Here is a 22825-nt window from a genome sequence, read left to right as displayed (position 1 = left end):
CAAATTTTTCTACTTCAGAAAATGTTTCTGAGGATATTTTTTCTGATTTTCCTAAATCACTTAATGACTTTTGAAAACTTGAATTTTTTTCTAATATTTTGAATGGTTTCTGCTTTCCTTTTCTATAAAATGCTGGAGTAAAATCACAGCCTGTCAATGCATGAAAAGCTAATAGTGATGCAGAAAGTTCAATACCAAGACTTAAGAACAATTTTGAAACATCAATGTAACGCAAATTATTTGTTGAAATGAGACCCACTTCAAGCCAAACATTGACAGAGTTGATACATTTATACATGTTACCCAAGATAATTATTAAAACATCCGTATCATTACACCTTATTATTACTTGTTTTTCTGGTTCTTTTGATATATGATATAAATGATAAATAATTTTCGTGTCTGCTTCTTCGTGGTTACATGATAATAATTCATTTATGCTTCTTAAGACATTACCATTATGCACTATGAATGTATAGTTACAGCTTTTATGGCTTAAATTTATTATTTTATTTCCAATGAAAACAGGTAATTGAATCCAATGTTCAATTAAAAAATCGATAAATGCTTCTTTAAAATGGCCATTTCTCAACTCTTTTATAAAATCAGCAGGTCTAGTTTGATCGGGTCCAGATATAACATATTTGGAATTGTTTTGAATAGATGGAGATCTTTTTTTGTGTTCACTATCTTTAATCGAAGGGGAAAAATATTGATCGAAAACAATATCTATTCTATTGGCTTTATATCGTGTAATATTTTTTAAAAACATCGTAGAAATACTACCAAAAGTTTTTGGAAACTCTCTCATTAGATGTAGTACAAAAAATCCGTCTATTATGACTACATCTGGGTATTCAGGTGGTACATTTGGTTGACTAATTTTTTGTTCTAAAATTTTCATTAATGCTGACTTATCAGTTTTGTACATGGTTCCATCTAAATGACACATAGAGGTCGGAATAGGTGTCAATGGATATTTTAAAGTTTCTAATACGTCTATTTGTTTTTCTAGTGAAATTCCAAGCATTCTAATATCGATATCGTTTATTCGTTTTGACGAAGTTGAGAGTAATACCTCATGAAATTGTACCTATGATTATATTATATTTTAATGCGTTCTGGTAAGTATAAAACACCAAAATATTCAGTCTGTCGTTTTATATTCTTGATCTACACGTTAATTACTTTATTTTAGTTCCGGGTTTGATCTTAATAAATATGACGTAAGTTACGAGCACTTTTTTTTAAGTTTAACTTGGTCTGGTTTCACGAAAGCATCAACTATTTTGGTCTGTCTATGCAAATAATTTATGTTGATGAAATGTATTATCATTTGGTTTAAATCACAAACCTAATGGTCATAACGTAACTTGAGTGCAATTTAAGTGGGGTGTAATTAAGCACTGCACCCTCACGCACCAACATAACACCACCAGACTTCAAGATTCAAATATAGAAATGCTTAGTGAAATAAATAAGAATATCAAAACTTTTAATGAAAATGACGTTGAATTCGTGTTGTGAGCTCTTAGTCTATGTCTTATGTTGTTTATATAATGATAAACACTGACTAACTGACTGAGCTACAGAGTTATGAGACCATTTAGACTAATGAGTCACTGGGAAAAATAATTATTTAAAATTTATTTTTTTGTTATCCTGTGCTATTTTTAACCTGGAATATCCGATATATTTCGATAATCGATATATAACGATTATCGATACCTAAATTTCCGAAAAAAAGTTCGCGATATCGATATCGTTGGAGAAGCCTGATTATTTATAATTGTAATTTGTATTTTAAATATTAAGGAAATACAAATAAACAATACACATCATACATCCATAGGTAAAATGGAATCAAACCTAGTGTTATATCAATTGACTGAAATAAAACAATAAAAGTTATTTGTAAATATAGACTATATATTTTAATCAATGTTATTGTTTAAGGAGCAAAACAATTAAATAGTGTTTTTAACATAAAATAAAACAAACACATTATTTAATTTTAATGTATACCTTAAGTTTATCAGAAGTAGAATCAAAGAACAATATGTGTAATTAATTATTACTAATGTAATATCTATATCATTCAATCTTTTACATACTTCTACAATAAGCAATAATAACTCTATGTTAAGTGGCATTTACATATTTTAATGTTTTCTGTATAACAAATCACATAAATTAGCATCATACACAGTTATTCAATAAAAATAAAATTTAAAACAAAATATTTTTATGTTATAAATTCAAAAAAAAAAATCAAAATGACTTGTAAAACAATAATTTTTTATGTATTACACCTTAAGTGATATTAACAAGGGACATTCATATATATAATATATAATGAGTTGGTTCAAAAATGAAATACATAAAAGTTTTGAAATTTATCAACATCACATATTTGTAACTCAGTCTTTGCCGGGTCAAAAATTTACATTATCATCATCATTCATCATCAAAAAGTATGCATTAATAATAATGTGATTAAAAAATAATATATCCTAATAATAACCACACTTATTAAAAATTGAGCTTCTAAACATAAAAAAATCCATAAAAACTTAAATACTAACATAAAATAGGTTTATAAAAAGAAGAAAATATATTATTCTCAGTGTTCATAAAACTATGAATGATTATTTGAAATAAATGCTCAAAAAAAAAAGTTTTTAAATTAAGTGGGAAGAAAATAAATTCTATGATGTTTTATTTTCTGTTAAATCACAGATTAGCTTATAATAAGTGTATAAAGTTATTATTTATCATCTCTATAGTTAGAGAGTCTTCTAGATGATAATAATGGCGATTGGGAAGGAGACCCGTGGGCTTCTTCCATGTCTTCATAATTCTTGTCTCTTCCATAATCTAATCGTATTTGAACTGGATTTGCAATATCAGGCATGTCATTTTTAGATTTTGATTCTTCAATTTGAATGTTAACGTTTTTGTTGTCAAATTCCTTTTCGTTAGGAACCGTTTCATTTTGTCCAAACTTGATTACTATTTCTGCTGTTTTAATTTGCAATTTTAAAAAAGATGGGTCTGACTGATTGCTTTGACATACAGCTGCCTGGTTACATTCACCTTCAGGATTTTCCCCTTGAGTTTTTCCTATCTGTATATGCCAAGAGGTTCCAGTGTCACTTGAAATTGGTTTTTCAATATCTTCTTGTTCTCGATTGTCAACCTCTTGAAATCTAATGGGATTATCTTCATTATTAAAAAATATATGAACATTACGTACACCTTTGAGATCAATACTGGTTTCATCATTTTGTTCAATAGGTGGTTTAAAAGGCACAATTGATGTAGCCGCATTAGTTTCAACTGAACTACTCTCAGCAACATCAATGAGTATAGTTTGATTTTTTCGTGGTTTTTCTGGGGCATTTTGTACATATATTACCCTAAAACATAATTAATAAGTAGTGAATAAATTAGAAAACCTTTTAGTTGGCTTATAAATTACCTATTGTATGCTTTCCATCTTTGGCAAAGCATAAAATATGACTTGCACTGTATGTACATGAAAACAACACCACCTGTAAAGCCGATACCCACAACAATAAGTTTTGTCCAAAATGGCCAATCCAACTGCCCACGTTCAACTTCTTCCAATGTCCGATCCATAAGTACATAGAGTGACCAACAAACACATGTCATGGCAATTATATGAAACAGCATTGCACACACCAATTTTTTACGCTCCATACCAGACATTTCTAAATGCTCCCACTAAAAATACAAGTTTTAAGATACACATTATCTTAAATTAATTAAATAATTGATAATAAAATATTTACTTGACTAAATGGTTTGGTTTTGGTTTGCATAATGAACTGAAATTTACATAGTTCACAACATCGTATATTTGATGATTTAATCCATTGTTGTAAACACACTTGATGCACAAATCGTAATGAACCAGCACAATAACATGGTGCTATTAAGGGTGTGTCAATGTCACCCTCACAGTGACATATTCTAAACAATACATAATCAAAATATGAGCATAGATTGCAATTGTTTATCTTAAACAAGTTATATTTAAAGTTTTTGTTTTCATGCAATTTTGGATGTATATTTTACTTTAAATGTTATAGATTTATTCAAAATGTCTAACAGTTTATAGGTAGTAGTATAAAATATTATGATTATTTTATGGTATCATAAACATGTATCAAACAATTGATTAATTTAATGGTTCACTAAAACGTAATTGGACCAATCAAATATTTTAAGGGACTATACATTAGCATATTTATCATATATATAGTAATTATACACTAATTTAGAATGCATATAAAAATTGAACAATCCCTACTTACTTTTAAATATATTTTTTTTTTTATGAAAAAGGTTATTGAGTTGTAGTTTGCAAATATTATTACCATTTTTTGAATAAAAAAATTCAGTTTACTTTTTAAAATTATTTATACCTGCAAATGTCAAAATTCATAGAGGAAAAACTTGTGTTTCTAGAAAATCCTTCATCATTCTTCATCTTCTGAAAAATTAATTAATTAAAAGATTTAACTATATAGATAAAACAACAGGGTATATTTTAAGTTATAGAGAATAATTAAATAAGCTATAATTTATGACTATTTAATATTTTAAAATATACATCTCGAATGTACAAAAAGCAAACCTATATAATATACAGTATCTGTTTTATTTATAGTAAAATAGGTATTATTGTTCACATTGGTGGTCACTAGTATAAAAATGTATTAATATGATAGGCATCATATTAACACAAATAGGTAACTTTTGAATAGTAATAAGCGCTTTATGTAAATTAAAATTTTAAACACACTTTAAAAAACAACAAAATATCAAATACATTGAAATACATTCAAAGTAATTTACAAGTGTAATTTGTTGAAAAACAAGTCAAATGTATCTTAAATATAATAATCACATTTTTCCATAAATAGTGGAAAACTTTAAATTTGTTTTAATAACTTGAACCAATAATAGTATATTACTCATAGGAAAAAAACTTAAAATCGTAAAATATATTTAAAAACTAATTATTAAAAATCTATGTATACTATCGGTAAAAATAAAAAACATTTCATCACAGATAACCTTTTTTTTCTATTCATGATAAAAATGAAGTCATTACATTATAAAATCGAGAAATATAAGAATAATGTATCCCTGCAAAAAAAAAAACGGCCAGACGTGGTGTATATCACGACAGCCAACGATTTAAGCTATCAATCCTAATTGATCCCCACCACAGTACGAAAAGAACATATTAACTGGCTAACCATTTTTTGGTATGTAGTACGTGTTCCAGTATTCTTATTTATCTCGTTGCATTATAAATATGTTGGTTTGCACACATTGGGATTTTTATGATGAATTATGCAAGTTTCCTTAATAAAATGAAGAATTATTATCAATATTTAATGAAATACAGACCTAACATTTTTTAAAATAATATATTGTTGACCTAATCAATAATTGAATCACTAATTTATTGGTAATTATTTTTTCATTATATGTAGCTTCAAAATTATCTTTACAGTTTATACAAAATAATAATCCAATGAAAATGCAATTGGTGTTAAAAAAAAACTTTATTGTGAAAAGCAATAGATTATTTAGGATATAAAAGAAATACTATTGCAGCACATGACTATTGACTAATATTATATAACAAATATTTATTAAACAAATATGTAATGTTATTATTGATAAATAAATCATATTAAATACATCATAAAGATCATCAGTGATCAATAAACATTTAATTAATTAATAAATGTGTTGTGAATAATAAATAATTATCTAATGAGTTATAACATAAATATAGTAATTAAATAAGGTTTGTAGTATGGTAAAAATGCCAATCAAAAAAATCAAAAACAGAAACTTTTATTTTATTATACATATAATAAAAATAGGAAAAATAGAAAGTAATAATAGTTTATGTTTTTAGTAATAAATTATGGAATATTATTAGTAAATTGTGAAAGGTTTGTATCAGTAACAAAGTGTCTGTAATGATTAAAGCCTAAATCATAGATCAACATTTATTTTTTCGAAGGGACACTTTAATACAATTTATTCATTGTAGTTTGGTCGAGTGACCAATAATAGAAATGTATAAAATACATAGAATATAATATTTTGTTTCAAACTAAAAACTTGGCAGTGGATCATTTTTTTTTCTTAAGGCTTCGCGGATAGGTTGGCATCATTGGTCAAAACAAATAATAAATAATAATATACAATTATGAACTAGTTCATAAATATATATTTATTTTTATAATATTATCAATGTCATTATTGTGTATACAAAATTGTATAATGTATTAAAAGTTTTTTTTATTTAATTGTATGCAAGTATGTATTTAATTCATGATGCTCACCAAGTGCTTAGGTAATTATTATTAAAAATTTAAAAAATCAACAACACGAAATTCTGTACAGGTAATCTATATATATAAAAATGAATGTATGTGTGTCAGTGTGTGTGTCCATGTTACCATGGCAACCATTTATATATTATTTTGAGATTTTCGTTGGTGTGTATCTCCGTATTACCATGGCAACCAAAATTATATTTTATTTTGAAATTTCCGATAGAAATGTTTTGTATATGAATGGTTGCCATGGTGATATGTAAAACATATTATTCATATAGAGTTGGCAATTTTGATGGGCAACGAAGTGAACGGGATCAGATATTTTTATACACATAGATAGATTATACCTCTGAGCAGAAGATAGACTAATTTAAAAGGGAGAGGACCAACCCTGGGAGGTGCTCAAACAGGGATTTTGATATTTCTCCGGACATTTTTGTTTATAAATGGTTGCCATGGGTTTTGAAGCTATTATAATAATAATGATTGATTGCCGGGAAACGAAGTGCACGGGATCAGCTAGTTCTTTATATTTATGCATGAGTATTACACTTTTTTTTTATTAATTCAAGTATTCATCTACTTGATTTACTAACTAAATAAATATGTGTCAAATGTTATGAGTTTATAATTATTATAGTTATGTTATAACTATTTATACCTACTGTATATAAAAACGCTTATTTCATTCTGATATAATTAAACACCAACTTTTTTTTTTGATTGACTACTGTTAATGTTTTATAACATGTTATTTTATTTATATCAATTTGGAAAACTTTGGAAGATAATATTTTCTTTTTTACTTTTGTGTATAGGTTATCTTATATAAGTATTAACTATTTATTATATAGCTAATTTATATAATATTTATACTAAAGTAATTTGATTCAGCAAAAAAAATATCGATGTTTTTTAAATACACCTATATTCAAATGCCATGTGAATAGACAGGATGATTTTATAAGCTTATAAAGCATTTTTTTTTTTTATTATTTAGAAAGAAACAATTTTATATAAATATTCTTATCTTTGTTTTCTTTTTTAACATTTTTAACTTTATTAAAATAGCAATTCATAAACTGAGATACAATATTTTAATGTTTATACATTGAATCAACACCTAGTTTATTAGGTAGGTATTTAAAATCATCTCAAGTTTAGATAAGATGAGTGGACTGCAAAGTTTACTACTTCCCACATTAACATAATATTATTAATAATTAATAACTAGATAGAGATTCAAATAGTTCAATAATACATTTTTATATAATATTAACTTTTCACTAAAACTGCATTGTTTCAGAATAAGTACTAATAAAATGACAGAAATAATTTGCAATGAAAAAGTATATTTTATTAAAAATCACTGATAAAAAAAAAATTAAAAATGTAGGAATTGTTAACATCATACATAGGTTCTTCATATTATAAAGAACATCTTAAAACAAAAATGTAATCACTTATGTTAAAATATATTAAAATCTAATAGTAAATAATAGCATATATTCTTCTATATACCTAGATGTGAAAATCTATGGATATCATCAATAACTTATAATTTCTAGAGATGATTTTTTTTGTAATTCAAATTTTTTCATCTTTATTATTTTATTCATAGTTCATCACAGAAATGTGACTTTCAATTTGTGACTTGCTAATCTCTAACTAAATAAGTACCAACTTTTTAAATGTATTTATTTATTTTCAGAAGTATAATTGTAGATAGATGTTAAATTTCCAGAGAAAAGTTATTATAAATAAGGATGAAAATTAAACAAAAACAATTTTGGTTACAAACTTAATATTTTTATATTTAAAAGTTGTTTAAAGAGTATTTAAGAGTTGTTGTTATTGTGTAGGTAGTAGGTACCTACAGTTAATTTTCTTTTAGGTCATTGAGGTTACTAAACGCAAATAAATAATCAAAAGTGTAGGTAATATATTATCAAGAATGATAAGGTTGTTTCATAGATTTGTTATTATTTTTTTGACATTCAGTTAATACTTATTACAAATCTCAGTTTATTAACCTTCAGTTCTTGATAAAAAAAAAACTTATCTGTTATGATAAATAATGCTAGAGTTTATATATTGTCTTGGTATATATTAAAAAGGGATAAGGAGATTAAAAATGTAAATTATAATACTGTTAAAGTGATTAATTACAAATTGATGTACTAATATTCTTAAATATGCTAATAACTTCTACCTAATAACCATTGTAAAAAATAAAAACTATTTAAAATACCATCATAATAATTGTATTGCTCTCACACATAGGCACTCAAAAAATAAATATTAATATTTTTTTATTGTACAAACTTCACTAAACTGAAAATGGAATTTAAATGTATAAAAGAAATGTCTATTTGTATGAACCAACAGACAATAAATATAATTTATTAGGAGTTTAAAATAGTTTTAATATTTATGTGGAGTTCATTTTATTATGTTTATTAATTGTATTTATTTTAGCCTAAATTATAATATTATATTAAAAAAATGATCTTACAAAAAGTATATCCACCTCATTTTAAGTTCGTACTACTTATAGTATTGACAAAATTGGTATAGTAGGTATATGAGTACCAAAGGCCCATCAGTTTTTTAAGGAGCCACATAATAAAGTTTATTGGGCCCTGTAGCAAAGAAAAATTGCACCTGACAATTAAATTACGTTTAGGTTAAATATTTTGATAAATACTTTGGAGAGTCCTTACTCCCAATAAAGACCAGGAACATGCCCCGCAAATAAAAAATGTACAAGATTCTAAAAAAACAAAAAACGGAGGGGCCCTGGCCGCGTTTGCTGCCTCCAGCGGCCATGGCTAAGCCGACACTATGCACAACATCAGTATTAACACTATAAACCAATAAGTAAAGACATAAAGTCACTATAGAACTTAACTTAGATTAAAATCATTGACAGTATTCAGTAATTAATTGTCAGTAGGGCTAAGGACGCGATGACCTTAAAATGTTTCTCTAAATTCTTACATTTTTAAAATGCATAATTTACCATAATTTAATTAAAAATAAAACGTAATCAACCTTAATCTTGTCATTACCAATGTTCAAGAATCTTTTAGGAGGAAAATGGTAGAATTATAAGCTATTATTAAGTATGGAATATATTTCAAAGGCGCTTTTGCTACTTAGTGATTTGTATAGAGCAGAGATGGCCAAACGGTCGATCTTGGATGATTTATAAGTCCTCTTGTTAGAATTTATTAATTGTTGTTATACATTTGTCATTTAGTAGATACAGTTATCAAATACATATTTTGGATTAACATGTTAATGTTAATATAGCATTACATCACATGAAAGTTATAAAAGCTGAATATTTACCGAGCCATACTTTCTGATGATCATTTAGATCATTGTCTTCGTTTAGCAGTTATAGCTACTACTAACGAGATTATAATTAACTGGCTATGATATACAATGACACGCTTCTACATTAACAATATAATGTTAATATATTTTTAAATTATTTATAAATTTAATGTGAAATACTCATGATAACTTTACTTTTATTTTATTATTTATATAAAATAATTTTTTTATATTAGTTGATCCTAAAAGAAAAAAATATACCCTCAGTAGATGTTAATCAAAAAAGTTTGGCCACCCCTGGTATATAGGGGGACAGACAAATTTGAATTCAAATTTTAAATAAACTACTCTTATACTTTTAAAATTTAAGTCCTGATGTTATCTTTGAAGGGTGAAGTAGGAAAATTCTTATAAAGTCAACAATTTATAAAAATAATTACCTTATAAATTACCTTTAAAGAAGTACCTAGGTACTTATCTTAAAAATAATAACAAGTTTACATAAATTAGACGTCCTTAAAGTATTCAACAGTGTTTAATATTGACAGCCTTAGAATATTATATTATTTTGTTTTTAAATGTTAAATAGAAGTGTAGCTAATTAATAAATTAACTTAACTTGGACATTAAGTGTCCAGAACTCACATATGAACCAACAATGCTGTCTATACTCCATCCCAAAAGAAAATACTCAAACTTCCAAATGGTTTCATCCAGTACTTCACATTTCTCACTGGTGGTTAGGCCACAATAATAAATTGAAAAAGTTTGTAGGCACTGTTGTCTTTGGGGAAGCATTAATATTTTTGAGCAAGGTAGGAACGTAAGGTAAATCTTTGAGCATAAGTCTTAGTGCTGCCATAGGTAGTTGGTTTGTCATTATGAGCAGAAAGTGGGTAGGTATTTTTTTTTAGAATAGAGTTCACACGTATAATTAGGCTTAAGGGTTGAAAACATAATATTTGTATATGCTTCATAATTCATAATATACTTGTTATTAAAAGGACCAGACTAAAAATAAAATGCTTACTGGGTACTGTGAAACGACTTGCACATCTGTAGGGTCAGATATGGGTAATTTTTCTTGCATGACGTTTATTCATAGGTCTCCAATTGATTACTGACTACTGAAAAAACAACAATTTGTTGAACAGTATAATAATAATGAGAAAGAAGAATGTAAAAGCTATGCAACGAATAGTTCCTTCTCGAGTAGAATAAAAATTAACAACAATAATAGTGGTAATAATTGTAAATTATAATTATGAATGATGATACATTAGTAATGATAAATATTAGGAATATTAAATACCACCACTACAACAATGTATATAATAGGTACAAAGACCGATGTCGAAAAGCGGTGCACGCGTCAGTCAGAAAAAAATATTAAAAAACGATCAGCGTAGTACATGGGTCATGGGTACATACCCGAGTGCACTGGCCCAGATGCAGCAAGTCGCAGACACGATGTTCTGTCCGGACGACGACCGCAACGTCACGAATATCGCAATGCTCATATCGTCGTCTGCCGACAGGTTCAACGTATCTTGTCCGCGCGCTCGAGCGTGTATCGTGTACTCGTGTCTCGTATGTGTGGCCACTGGCCACTGAGGAACAATGTTCGTGGCGCGCACAACACACTACACTGCTCACAGCACTGCCGTCTGCCACACAAAGAAATCGTATATCGAACAATAAAACGAGAAATTAAGCAGCGGAAAGACGGCACTACGGCTGCGAGAGCGGCCGAGCAAGCGCGACTGAGCAATGAGCGGCAGTCGCGTCGCAACTCGCAACTCGCAAGGTGTTGCGGGCCGGGGCTGCAGCACCGTACCAACCATAGAAAAGAGATTAACCAACCATCTCGTATAGTAAGTTTACGTCACTGCGCTGAGTTCTTATCATCAATACTCCAATAAATAATAAAAACCCACAGATATATTATAATACTATATATAGTAATATATAGTATATAATATAGTCTGTGTAAAAACTAAAAACCACAAATACAATTAACAGCAATACAATTTATAATCATAGATAATACATAATGTAATATCTATGCTTATAGTACATAGTACAACAGAGTGATATTAGTAATATTTTATCCAAGGCTTTAGGGGCTAAGCCCTCCCAAAAATGTCTATAGCCCCCCCAAACATTTCCTACATTTTATTTTAAGCTTATACGATAATATTATCAAAGTAAGGCTTTAGCCCCCCCAAATCCCAAACGCTATTTGCGCCTATGGATATTGCTCTATGAATACATATTATAATGTAATGTAATATAATGTAACATAATGTATAATGTTATCCATAGTATAAGAAATAAGAAGTATGATTAACTCGAACCGTGTTTTCGTCCTAGTTCGCACATATGCTCCGCCTTGTGTTTTTGTGCATACTGCGTTGCATAAGATTAAATTTATACTCGTGACGTCGCCTTGTGCTTATAAATTGTTGGTTGCCTATATAAATTATACATTGCCCCTTAAAAAAATATGCGCAGTCTTATCATTGAGCATACTTCTTATTCCTTATACTATGGTACTATCCACGGTCTTGTACTCTTGTCCGTGGTATTAATGTATTATCCATGAAGCCTAAATTGTACTAGGTATTATCTATACCTATATCTGTGCCAAATTTATAGAATAGATAGATTTTAAGATTTTAGATTCAGAGCATGGTTTAAGATAGTATCTTAAACCGTGATTCAGAGTAATACCATTGATTATACATACCAAGCTATAATATGTACTATGTATAATCAAAGGTAATACCCTTAGCTCATATTATGAGGTTAGAGATATAAGTATAATATAGTACTATCTTAAATCGAGATGAACACTCTATGCGCCTGAAAATGGACTTCATAGACAAATAATATTTGTCTATGATGACTGTTGAACCCACGGCTATAGATAGTACTATCTTTAATCGTGGTTGAACCACAGAATAGATGAAATTTCTGAATGAACTGTTCACGCATAGATAATAAAGTGAATTGAGCATTTAGTAAATAATAAAATTGACTCGTCTTAGCATGACGGATCAGACAACGTTGTCAACGTTTGTCAGTGTACGCTGCCCCTAAACCAAAACAAACCGCAAACCGGCAACGTTGCGGGCATAGATAATACAGGGTTGTGGCGCGCCGGCGAATCAGTGTCCTGTGATAAATATTAAATTCAATTTCGATATCTAATGAAAAAATTTGAAATACCAAAATCAAAGGATAGTGTACAGAAAATCCATTTTGGAAAGGAAGATGACCGTTAATCTGGTCCAAGAGTTCGAATACACGAGCAAGTTCATTTCTTGCGTATCCGTCAACAATTCGTTCGTCTTCTCGACGGACAATGGTCTGTTGATCGTCGTACGTATATCGCAGCATTCTATTATGTAGTATAGTTTCGATACCGACGCATTGGGTTAATCTTACAAATAATGCTATTTTTATAGGACATCCAGTCGGACCTGTTTAGGCCGTCTATGGACTACAAGGTATTTAGGACGTCAATCCCATTCTCAAAAGAGAAACCGTTTGAAGATAAAAATTTCAATGAAATACGTTTCCAAACACCAGTGGTGTGCCAAGAACACAATTTGACAGTATACCCCAACAGTCGAAAGTAAGTAGGTAAATGGATTTGTTTCCAATCTATGTCGTGTTCAAGTGATCCAGCAAAAAAAAAAAAATGATTGGGGTTAATATAATAATGTTTTATGTGTGAGAAGTTTGTTAAATTATATAACTTATTGTAAGCTGCGGATACAAAGAAGTATTAATTAAGTTTAAACAGAATATGAAAAATAATGCAAGGTTTTAGGATTAATAAACTTTTCGATATCATTAAAGGTGGTGGCCTTCGATTAGGCATTTTATAATGAAAAAAAACACATATCATTGTAAATTGACAAGAATATAAGTCTGAATAGCGTATACATTTGAGATTTTAAAAAAACAGATTACAATACATTTTTTTTCTGTTCTATAGAACTAAAATCATAAATTTTAACCCTTATATCAAAGGATTCAAAAATAGTTCTTATTTTGTAAACATATGTTCTTATTTATTTTCACGGATAAATTTTAGATGTTCATTTAAATATATTAGTGCATATTTTTTTTAGTAGTTCATATAATACATTTCATGAAAATGTGATTTTCAGTTATGTTATTTAAAAAATTAGAAGTATATATGTTTGAAAAATATATAAAGCTGTAAACAATGCATTATTATTTTTTTTTTTTAAATCCAAATTAAATAAATAGAATATTAAAAAATGTTTATTAATATTAAGAGGTGAAATCCTAAATTAATTATAAAGAAACTTTGATAGATTAATTAATTATAACATTTTATTTCAGTTGGCATGTCATTTATATGGGAAATAACAGCAATATAGTATTTTTAGAAAAAAATAATAATAAATGGATAGAAAAATTAAGTGACATACCACAAAAATGGTTTTTAATAGTATCTAAGAAACCTTGTTTTGTAATAGACAAAAAGAATCTTAATATTTTTAAAACTGAGAACCGAATACTTTATTATTGCCGTGAAAAAGAAAATTCGTTACAAATTAAAAGTAAGACTTTATTACAACTACTATTTTAATATTATTACTTAAGACAGCATTTTGTAATGATAATATTATTATAGTATTATAATAACATTATACTAATATTATTCGTTATTATAATGTTATAATAATATTATTAAACAAAAAGGTAATATGTTATAATATACTATAATTATGATTTGTATTAAATGAATGATATCAATAATAAAATATATAGCATAACATATAATATATTATAATATTATTTTAGATTTAGTGGTATTTGAGTTATACACTATTTAAATTTCAGATTTTGTTTTTACTCATACCTTAAAACATGAAAATGAAACAGAAGTTTATGGTACTATATGTTGTCATTCAAATAATATGTTGACATTTTGGTCAACTTCATCAGAAAAATCATTTTTTTTGAAAGAGTTTGAATTTCATACTGTTTCTATAAAACATATTAAATGGTTTCAGATATCAAGTGAATTATGTATGTATAATATGATGTAAATATAATAAATTTTGTATTTTATTTGTTTATATGTGAAAAAAAAAAATATTTAAAAATAATTTGTTTTATAATTATTCTTTAATCACATATTTTTATTAGTTTGGTTAGTAGTTTCCTTGACAAATGGTCAAGTTTATGTTCATGAAATATTGAACTACCCTAATGTGCATTGTACATTTATTTTGTGGCCGGACGAAGACTTTGCCTGTGTGAAAAACATTCGAGTAGAAAGTATTTCAAATGATAAATGTCTCATATTTTTTACAAAAATGTCATTTGTATTGGTGATGTTGTATTCATTATCCGAAAAACAAATTTTATCAACAAAAAAAGAAATGATTCCTAAAACTGCAATTATACCTGGTAATTTAATTTTTTGTTATTATTTAAATAGTGATTATTAAGAGTTGTGTGAGTACTGACTATTGTTTAATTGAAAAATGTGTTGAGTTAGCATTAATTTGTCGAATCGAGTTCAAAACTCAAAATTGATAGTATTTAAAAATTTCTCGTTCATATTAAAATTGCAAAGTTGCAACCTTCATTAATTGGTATTCTTATCAAAAATATCGATAACATTTCTTATTCCAATAAAGCAGTCTAGTACATTATGAGCATAAAAACAAATGTAATCAAGTCGAGTATTTGAACTCGACCCAAGAATTTTTTTTTTTAAGTGCGAGTCCTTGCTCAACTATACTTATTATAATTATGTTTGTGTTTAGGTTTTACAATTGTATTAGAAAAAAATTTGTTAATACTAGTGACAGACGTTGGTAAATTTATTTGTATGTATTTTTCTGCTATAAAATCTGAAGTAACTTTTACTTTAAAAATAGTAAATAATAATTTTAGTGAACAAGTACAAAACTATACTTGTACATCAGTAGTATTTTCAAAAAATGAGTGTATATGTGTTCTCACATTTCAGTAAGTCTAAGCATTTTTATAATAGAAACCTTTGATTGTGTAATAATAATTAATGTCGTATTTTAGGTGCAACATAGCCAAGTATAGTAAAAATGATGGTCATGTTAAAAATAAATTGCTATTTTGTACAATTCCTGAAAACTTAGTTGAACTTGAGAAAAAAATTTTATCTATAAATGATTGTGATTATGATAATGTTATTGATTGTATTGAGACTCTCAGGTACTAAGTTGAAAATATAATTATTACAATTATTATAACCTATAAGTATTATTTATCTTAAGTTTATTGTGTGTTTTCAGGATTAATAGAATGGACGACACATTGGATAAAGTGTGTCAATTAGATAGAAAATCATTAGACAAATTATCCATCCAACATCTTAAGTTTACTTATTGGAATATAGCCTTCAAAATTAAGAAAAATGAACATGATGAAAATGTTTTACAAGAGTTACAAATGTTACTACATACGCGTCATATGATTAGTTATTTTTCTAATAAAAAAAAAAAATTTAAAAAGGAGGACCAATATTATTGTCGAACAATGCTATCATATTATATGAATAAACTATCAGTAGAATATGTCCAAGTTAAAGTGGATGCTGCTAAATTGATTGGTTCTTTTACTGGTGCTAAACATACTTACTTTTGCAACACTTGTAAACGGATTTTGTTATCATTTACAGATTTCAGAATGTTTGTTTGTGAACAAGAACACAAAGAACTTAGATGTCCTGTTACTTTAGGACCACTTGGTATGCCAAGTTTAGTGTGTTCTATGTGTTTTACCATGGCTAATGTTAATGCAGGTAAGCATTTAATCTTAAGTTATTTTTAATTTTTTGAAAACAATATAATATTTGTTTAATAAAATAAAATGTAGAAAAATTTCAATTTATCAAGATTATAGTTAAAAAAATTAAAAGTATCTAGAGCACCAGGTGCTTGGGTAAATATTGGGTAACTGGTGGTCTGGTGACAACGTTGAGTACTCTATTTTACTTAGAAAAACCTGACAAATTAAAAATTAAAAATTGATACAACTTGATATTTTAAACATTATAATAAATAAAATCCTTGGTTTAAATAAATATTTTTACCATCAAAATTTGCCTTAAAATAACATTCACAAATTGATACTATACTAGTAACAAAAGCGTCTATAAATTATCAAAAAAAAAAAATATTTAAATATTGATAACAACAAAAGTTATTTAATTTGTCAGGTACTCGGGTTTTTCTGTTACAACCTGTACCTATATAATATATTATAATATATATTATAATATTGTTATACAAAATAAGAATGCATACCAAGGTTTCAAAAATTATAAATTAATTTCAACGGGGTTCTGTACTCCCGGGTGCCATGTCCAATTGCTCTCCTTCCCCCCTCTGTATTCATACTTCAATACTTCATAGCACCTGACTCTGAATAGTGTGGCCAGGCACCCGGTATTCAACTTTATCACCGCGCTTTGGGAGCTTGGTTACACAATATTTATCCAAGCTCCCGGTGATCTAGACACGGGCACTCATTAATTTTAGATAGGTGGTGACCCTCTTGTATTGGAATCACCACCGATAGCTATAATTAATTGATTTCTAACCTCACACTATAGGAAATATAAATTAATTAAATAAATGGAGTCAATTGAGTCAATGTTGATTGAATTAATTTCAATTAAGGTTAATAAATAATTATATAAAAAAAAGTGGGAAAGTGGGTGTCACTCTGCTGTACAGTAGGTTAAAAATGGGTCACTGTAATGTGATGGTGTTTAATTTGAATTTATTGATGTAAATATATAATATCATTATATAAGAAAAACAATTCTGAGCGAAGACGGTATGTCAGTCTGGATCTTTTATACTGTCAGCCTAAGATATTACTAAATATATTTGACAATATTATTGTGAATAAAGTAATTTATATATAACCTATTTACGTGGAACCTTCATCATTCATCACCCGTGCAACATAATACATTTTGTGATAAATAACTCTTTACCGTAAATAACACGATTATACATACTTAATTGTATACAAAATATGAAGTTATTTGTGAAAAAGACAAAACAATTTTAATTTGGGATGGATTTAAGTTTGGATTTGATAAGCAGTGGCGTATACAAGGGGGTTTTGAAATGGGGGGGTTGGATCCCCCCCTATCCATTGGCTTTGTATTACCTTATTAAAAAGTTTTAAGAGAGTGGGGGATTTTCCAATCTTCCCCTCCCATTTAGCTAAGCCCTATCAGAAATCGTGTGTACGCCACTGTTGATAAAGTTGAAGTTTTCATGAACTCACTCTTATATTTATAAATCATTGCATGTTTTAAAATCAATGCAGATAAATATGGTAAATAGATCTTCCAAAATGGAAACCAAAAAAATTAGGACAACCAGTAAACTTCAAAATAATTTTGTTAATAACTTAATTAATAAATTAAACATGAATTAAGTTTCAATGTAGCAATATTTTTATTATTATATTTAAAGTATTGGTAAATAAATTAAAACTTCAACAACTAACCTAAGATACAACATAAACTTAATTTTAAATTTTTATCATTTTTTTAAATTTGTATTCTGACATTATTGAAACAGTTTATTTACTTTTTATTCAATCTTTTACATTTACTTTTCGATTCTGAACTAAGCGATGAATGTATTGATTTTCTAATGATGTACCTATGTTATTATTTTTAATTTTTTTTGTGTAAATGATAAGTAGTCGAAATAATGTTTCGACTTTCAACTTCATTATCTTGTTAGATGGAAAAACGAATTTAAATGGACCTTTGAGAAGGTCAAATTCCCATATTCCTAATTACCATTAATATATAAAATATCCACACTGACAAATCGTCACCACTCAGAATCGTTTAACGGATACAATGATATTATATCATTGAATTCAAATTTAATATCATCAATTGTACAGTGACCATCTTGTAACCTAATGTATAGCAGAGTAATATCCACTTACCCACATTTTAGATTCTGAGTGAAACGATGAGTGTATTGATTTGACAATGATGTGTTTTTTTTTTTTTTTTTTTTTTTTTTGTGTCTGTCATCACCTTTTAGGACAGTAAAAGTGCTTGGATTTTCTTCAACAGTACCTTTTCTGATAGGAAAGTGAATCTAGTTGGTACTTTGGGGGGTCAAAAGTAAAATTTTTCCAACAGTTTTCAAAAGCGCCGTGAAACACAAAAGAAAAATTAAGGAAAAACGGGAATTTTTTTAATTCGTAAAAATTTTTCTTTTTAGAACTAAGATTTTAAAATGTAATACAAGATTCCTTATAGGATAATCTACCTTTATCAAAAAAAAAAAATGTCTAAGAAACTCAAATTAAATTTTTATGAGCGTTTGAAATTCATATTTTTACAACATTCACTCGATTTCTTACGTAACGATCTTCTTATTTTGTTGTAATTAAAAAACGAATGACTGTAGAAACTTGAAAATTTCACTAAATTTCACTAAATATTTAATTCTGTTGCCAAAAATTTTAAGAAATACATAAGAACAGTTTATTTTTATAGTAATTTTAATTTCAAATTTGGACGAAATTACATATTAAAAAAGGTGGGTAAGTGGATGTCGCTATGCTGTACAGTAGGTTACAAGTGGGTCACTGTATAATGGATAGTATTAAATTTGAATTCAATGATATAATATCACTGTATAAGAAAAACGATTCTGAGCGGAGACAGTTTGTAAGTCTAGGTATTAGACATACCTATTATAGGTATACCTATCTATAGTATTAAAAAAAATTGACCTATATAGGTATTAATAATAAATTCTAAATTAATCATATCACAATATCCATTATGGTAACGCGTTATACATCAACAACAAACCGTGGTACTATCATAGATATATAATAGTATACTTTAGAAGTTTCAAGTACCCACAAATAATATTACACAATCATTACAATCACAACAAAATAACTAAAATAGTTATTCCAGGTTTTTTAATATGAAATTTCGTCCAAATTTGAAATTAAAATTACTATAAAAAAAAACTGTGCTTATGTATTTCTTAGAATTTTTGGCAACAGAATTAAATATTTACGTGGAATCTTGTTTTAAATTTTCAATCCTTAGATATAAAAGTTGAACATTTTATATATTTTTAACTACAAAATAATTATTCAATTTTAAATTTGATAAATTTTGTCAACATTTTAACTTCAAATGCTTATAAAAAAAAATTGTGCCTATGTATTTTAATATTTTTCAACTGCTATTGTAACAATATATCAGAGATTTTTATTAATTTTTTACACTTTTTGGCCCAATAGATAAAACTTTATTGATATTTATAGAAAAAAAAAACTAAAAAAATTGAAAACTTACAATGTCCGTTAACAAGCTCAAAAGAGTCAAATTATTTTCAAAATTCTATCGGTATGTATAAAATGCTAATATAAACATCAGTGAAATTTTCAAGTATCTACAGTCATTCGTTTTTTAATTACAATAAAATAAGAAAATCGTTACGTAAGAAATCGAGTGAATATCAAAGTGTTGTAAAAATAGGAATTTCAAACGCTCATAAAAATTTAATTTGAGTTCTTATAGACATTTTTTTTTTTGATTAAAGGGTAGATTAACCTTTAAAGGAATCTTGTATTACATTTTTAAAATCTTAGTTCTAAAAAGAAAAATTTATACGAATTATTAACTCAAAATAATTTGCTAATTTTCGTGATTTTTACATATTTTGTCAATTTTTGAACTTTAAATGCTAATAAAAAAAAACTGTGACTAAGGATTTTTAATATTTTTCAAATCTCATTGTAACAATATAGTAGGAGCCTTGTATTAAATTTTCAAGTATTTTTACTCAACAAATAAAGTTTTATTGACATTCAAAGAAAAAAAAACCTAATTAAATTGGAAACTGAAATTGTCCGTAAACAGCTCAAAACAAACCAAAATATTTTTATCATTTTATCATTTTATCATGTATAGAAAATGAAAATATAAACAACCAGTGAAAATTTCATGTATCTACAGTCATTCGTTTTAAAGTTACACCAAAAATCAAAATCAATTTTCTCGAAAACAGATTTTGCGTAAAAATTCCCGTTTTTCCTTAATTTTTTTTTTGTTTTTCACGGCGCTTTTGACCCCCAAAGTACCAACTAGATTCACTTTCCTATCAGAAAAGGTACTGTTGAAGAAAATCCAAGCACTTTTACTGTCCTAAAAGGTGATGACAGACACAAAAAAAAATAATTAAATAAAAAAATAAAAAAAAACACACACATCATTGTAAAATCAATACATTCATCGTTTCACTCAGAATCTAAAACCTGGAATTAATATTTTAGTTATTTTGTTGTGATTGTAATGATTGTATAATATTATTTGTGGGCACTTGAAACTTTTAAAATATACTATTATATATCTTATATAATTTGGAATTTATCATTAATACCTATCAATTTTTTTTAATACTATAGATATATATACCTATAATAGGTATGTCTAATACCTAGACTGACAAACTGCCATTTGTAACCTACTGTACAGCAGAGCGACATACACTTAGCCACCTTTTTTGGAAAGTATACACACGATTAGTACCCACCTTTTTTAAAATTAATGTTGATAATAAAATTTTGCTATGTCAAAAAATGAAAATTGAACACAAAGTTTTCAAAAACAAAATTATATAATATTAAACGAAGAATAACATAGTTATTTATTTTGTTATTATTTAAAAATTTAATTGGTGGGTACTTGACACTTAAAATAAATTATTATGTTTTATAGTTTTATACACACAATGACATTTTCAAATGCAATTTTTTCGGCAAAAAAATAATTTAACCTACTGTACCATAGTTGTTTTAGTCAAAAAATGTGATTTATTTTTAAATAGTTTTGTTTTACATTTTATTATTTCAGAAAATCAAAGTTGTGTTTGGTGTTTCGGAAAATATGTACCTAACAAACTACTATTCTAAGTTCAAGAAATCAATCAGAATAACAAAATACTGTGCTGATTATTGCATACTTGTATATTTACATTTTTTTTCAAATATTTATAGTAAAATCAATAAATATTACATATTATTTAATTTTGTTAGGTATATTATATTATTTTAGATTCTGAGTGGAGTGAGGAAGCTAGTGGTTTTACAGTGGAATTTTTTTTTTTTTTTATCCTGTAGGTATATGAAATTTCTACAAGGAGTGCTTTGATTTCAACATATTATAGTATCTTATCTTTTAGCAATTTAGATAAAGATGGTACTAGGTCATTTTTAGATTTTCTCAATAATACCATGGGAAAAACCACCAACAAATTACAAAAAATCGCTAATAATGTGATTTTAATTTTTAATGCTTTGCTTATCACCATAGAAATGAATAAAAATTATAGTATTCTAATATCAATCCAACTTACAGGCTATAATAAAAAATAACAATATAAAATATTGAAATATCTCCGCTCAAAATCGTTTTTCTTACACAATGATATATCTTTGAATTCAAATTTAATACAATCCATTATACATTTAACCACGCTTGTAACATACTGTGCACTGTGCAGTAGAGCAACATCCACTTACCGGCTTTTTTTATGATACAGTGTACATAATACAACAGTGCCGCCGGACATGGGGTACATGTCGGGCAGATAAGATCAATTGTAATGTTAAATACTTGGTCAACATATTTTTCAACTATTTGGCAGGACGTAGAAGTATATTTAAATAAACGCAATTAAGTAACCACTATAGTATTTTTCGTAATTAATAATGTATAAACAATATGGTGACTAAGTATTTAACATTACAATTGAACTTATTTGTCATCATAGGTATTTGTAATATTATAAAATGACATTTTACTGAGTTTCCATATTATATCAAGTCTTTTAAAGATTTAATTATGACTAAATTTATTTTTTTTTACACAGAGTTTTTGGTGTGAATATAATATCATTTTATAGACGTATAGTGTACACCAAAATTAATTCTGAGTGGAGACGATCTGCCGGTCAGCCTATATTATAATATGGATAAGG

The 22825-nt window shown here is 27.0% G+C and overlaps 2 protein-coding genes across 4 annotated transcripts; one reads left to right on the top strand and one right to left on the bottom strand.

Moving 5' to 3' along the window:
- Positions 1-1908: 1908 nt before the first annotated feature.
- LOC100162351 lies at positions 1909-11567 on the bottom strand. 2 transcript variants are annotated; one of them, XM_001944906.5, is made up of 6 exons: positions 11169-11567; positions 10768-10864; positions 4452-4519; positions 3816-3996; positions 3482-3747; positions 1909-3419 (listed from the first exon to the last, which is right to left on the bottom strand). In XM_001944906.5, the coding sequence occupies exons 2-6, from the start codon at positions 10825-10827 to the stop codon at positions 2768-2770; spliced, it is 1227 nt and encodes a 408-aa protein (XP_001944941.1). In that variant the 5' UTR covers positions 10828-10864; positions 11169-11567; the 3' UTR covers positions 1909-2767. The 2 variants fall into 2 exon arrangements, with proteins under 2 accessions (XP_001944941.1, XP_008179699.1); XM_008181477.2 differs by having other exon boundaries at positions 10768-10861; positions 11169-11503.
- On the top strand, positions 11513-21873 carry LOC100572681. Of its 2 annotated transcripts, XM_003242183.4 has the most exons (10): positions 11513-11611; positions 12788-13121; positions 13208-13377; positions 14118-14338; positions 14622-14810; positions 14931-15194; positions 15557-15761; positions 15828-15983; positions 16064-16572; positions 21700-21873. In XM_003242183.4, the coding sequence occupies exons 2-10, from the start codon at positions 13014-13016 to the stop codon at positions 21756-21758; spliced, it is 1881 nt and encodes a 626-aa protein (XP_003242231.1). In that variant the 5' UTR covers positions 11513-11611; positions 12788-13013; the 3' UTR covers positions 21759-21873. The 2 variants fall into 2 exon arrangements, with proteins under 2 accessions (XP_003242231.1, XP_029343962.1); XM_029488102.1 differs by lacking the exons at positions 11513-11611; positions 12788-13121 and having other exon boundaries at positions 13259-13385.
- The last annotated feature ends 952 nt before the right edge of the window (positions 21874-22825 follow it).

This window comes from Acyrthosiphon pisum, chromosome A1 (genome assembly GCF_005508785.2).
Source record: "Acyrthosiphon pisum isolate AL4f chromosome A1, pea_aphid_22Mar2018_4r6ur, whole genome shotgun sequence".
NCBI classification, from domain to species: Eukaryota; Metazoa; Arthropoda; class Insecta; order Hemiptera; family Aphididae; genus Acyrthosiphon; species Acyrthosiphon pisum.
The sequence above is the reverse complement of the archived record's forward strand: the minus strand, read 5'-3'. Positions and strand labels throughout refer to the sequence as shown.